The 2,515-nt window shown below is 56.4% G+C and overlaps 1 protein-coding gene across 1 annotated transcript; it reads left to right on the forward strand.

The window, feature by feature from the left end:
• Positions 1–392: 392 nt before the first annotated feature.
• LOC103769842 (galactosylgalactosylxylosylprotein 3-beta-glucuronosyltransferase 1-like) lies at positions 393–1,450 on the forward strand. The gene is made up of 2 exons (XM_008937081.1): positions 393–504; positions 825–1,450. The coding sequence occupies exons 1-2, from the start codon at positions 393–395 to the stop codon at positions 1,448–1,450; spliced, it is 738 nt and encodes a 245-aa protein (XP_008935329.1).
• The last annotated feature ends 1,065 nt before the right edge of the window (positions 1,451–2,515 follow it).

The raw sequence follows: 2,515 nt of genomic DNA on the forward strand, positions 1-2,515 counted from the left end.
TCCTCTCCCTCTCTGGCTTCAGAACCAGCAGCATGAACAGCCCCAAGTCAAGGACAGTGGGTTCACCGTGGGGCAGCGAGAGGCCTTTGTAGCAACATAAGTAGATAAAAGCTTCTATTCAATAGCAGAGGGATTAGCAGGGGCAGCTGGAGAGTGGTCTGGGCCTGCAGTGCTAATGGGGTTCCTTGTAAACTTATACTTAGACAAGTGCTTTGCTGGATTTGGGCCCAGCATTGATCGTGCCTCCCTCCAAGCAAGCCAAACTCAGTCTCTTCGTTTGGCCTCTAAACTTGCTGTCCTGATGTTTGTGGGGACTGATATTCTGGAGGCCTTACTCTTCTTTCTGCTCTGAAAGGTAGAGAGATGCCTGGGCGTTGGGAGCTCTCTGCAGCATGCTGAGGAGACGTAACCTCCTTACCACGCTCCTGATTGCCTTGCCATGGGCTCTTCTCCTGACCTTGTGGCACCAGTACCCAACCACCCACTACCTCAGCCTGCTGAGAAGTAAGTGCAAGTGTTTTGCTGTCTGTGTGCTGGTGGTTGTGCTGAGTTGCTGGTGCAAACCCTCAGCAGGAGGTGCTCTCTCATGGGATGGGTTAAGCAAAGACAGCTTTGCCTGAAGAACCCCCTCAGGGTTTGCCTACAACAGGCACACAAACTGTTCTGAAGAGCACCTTAAACATGCACCTTACTCTGGCTTTGGGGAGAAGGTGCTGGTGTGCTGGGCACCAGCTCCAGGCAGATGTGTCCCTGGCGCGGAGGCAGCCTGGCAGTCATTGGTTCTCTAACCTCCTCCTCCTCCTTCTTTCCTTCCTTTTGCCCAGAAGAGGCAGAGGAGAACGTGACCACTAAAGCTCTCCTCAACGGGACGGCCGTGCTGAGGGAGGAGGGGCTCCCGACCTGCGGGCGGCCCCAGCACGGGGCAGGGGCAACGCCCAAGGTCCTCCAGAGCTATGTGTACTCCAGACCTCCCCCCTGGTCAGACAGCCTCCCGACCATCTTCGTTATCACCCCCACCTACAGCCGGCCGGTGCAGAAAGCCGAGCTGACCCGCCTGGCCAACACCTTCCTGCACGTGCAGAACCTGCACTGGGTGGTGGTGGAGGACTCGCCCCGCAGGACCAACCTGGTGTCCAACCTGCTGGAGAAGGCAGGGCTCAACTTCACTCACCTCAACGTGGAGACGCCCAAGAGCCTGAAGCTGGGGCTGTCCTGGATCCCGTCCCACACCCCGAGGGGGACCCTGCAGAGGAACCTGGGGCTGCGCTGGCTGAGGGACAGCTTCAGCAGCACCTCCCCACCAGAAGGGGTGGTGTACTTTGCCGATGACGATAACACCTACAGCCTGGAGCTCTTTGAAGAGGTAAGAGCCATAAAACTATATGGCACAGGAAGGCAGGACCCAGCTGCCAAGTCTCTTAGGGCCAGGTGTGCTTGCGAAGACCTCTGAGCTAGGGCCACCCCATGGACCTTTGGCATCAGCTGGAGACACCTCCCCTGCCCTGCACGCGGGGGGAGCTGCTTCTCGGGTGGATGCAACCCACAGTTGTGCAGACCCTGCAGCCGTGCTCTGAGGGGCTGAAGGAGTAAGGAGCACAGAACACGTCTGCCACAGTGTGGGCTGCAGATGTGGACAGATGTGAATGGTGCCATTGCACCAGCTAGAGCCAGGGACCAGAGGACATGTGGTCCAGAGTCTGGAGAGCTGGCCTGGTTTAAATAAGCACCAAAGGCAAACTTCTAGCAGAGCACAACTCTGCACTGCTTTAGGGGTGGGGTGGGTAGGGGCTGTTAGAAAAGTCAGCTGACTTTCTAATCCACCTCTCTAACTCAGCTGCCCTTCCACCTCAGCAGGGCTGTGCCCCTGGCATCACAGGAGCGTGCCCAGCCTTCTGCTGGGAACCTGGCTTTGTGAGATGCCAAGTCTATTGGAAACTTGCAAAAATTCAGTAAACTCCCTTGCCACCAGTTTAAACCAAACTGTACTGCACCACTTGAAACCAGAGTTATGCATCAGAGCACATTTCCAGTTTTCAGGACTTCTTTGATCTCTGTTAGGCTCACCCTTTCCTCCTTCTTCCCAGGTCCTCTCTGCCAGTTTCAGCAAAGCCCCTCTCCTTCAGGCAGTAGCTGTGGATTGAAGAAGAAGGGTGGAGGAAATTTGCAGTAAATGAGGACAAAGATGCCTCAGTCAGGGAGGGGGGTTACTGGAAGGAGGGTGGGGTTGCAGTGAGCAGAGTTGCCAGCACAGAGCTAGAGGCCTGGTAGAAGTTGTGTTTGGCATTTACAAAAACCGTAATGCTTTACAAAGCACAATAAAAGCTCAGATGAGATGAGAACACCAAAGGTTTCCCTGCTGGGGGACTGAGTGGGGAGTGTGCTGAAGCAGCCCTGTGGCTTTGCAGGCTGGGGCTCCTGGAGCAGCAGCACAGCTCCACGGGAGCTCGAGCTGCTGGGCGCTCTGCGTGGGCAGCCCGCGGGGAGGACAGGGGCCAGTGAGGGCAGGGGCCAGTGA

The sequence above is a fragment of the Merops nubicus genome, unplaced genomic scaffold (assembly GCF_000691845.1).
Source record: "Merops nubicus isolate BGI_N331 unplaced genomic scaffold, ASM69184v1 scaffold20793, whole genome shotgun sequence".
Taxonomy (NCBI): domain Eukaryota; kingdom Metazoa; phylum Chordata; class Aves; order Coraciiformes; family Meropidae; genus Merops; species Merops nubicus.

What these genes read in the sequence shown, in the direction of transcription:
- LOC103769842 (XM_008937081.1), top strand. Translation starts at nt 393, where the DNA reads ATGCTGAGGAGACGTAACCTCCTTACCACGCTCCTGATTGCCTTGCCA. An exon ending in CTACCTCAGCCTGCTGAGAA is followed by an intron (nt 505 to 824) that starts GTAAGTGCAAGT and finishes CCTTTTGCCCAG; the next exon opens with AAGAGGCAGAGGAGAACGTG.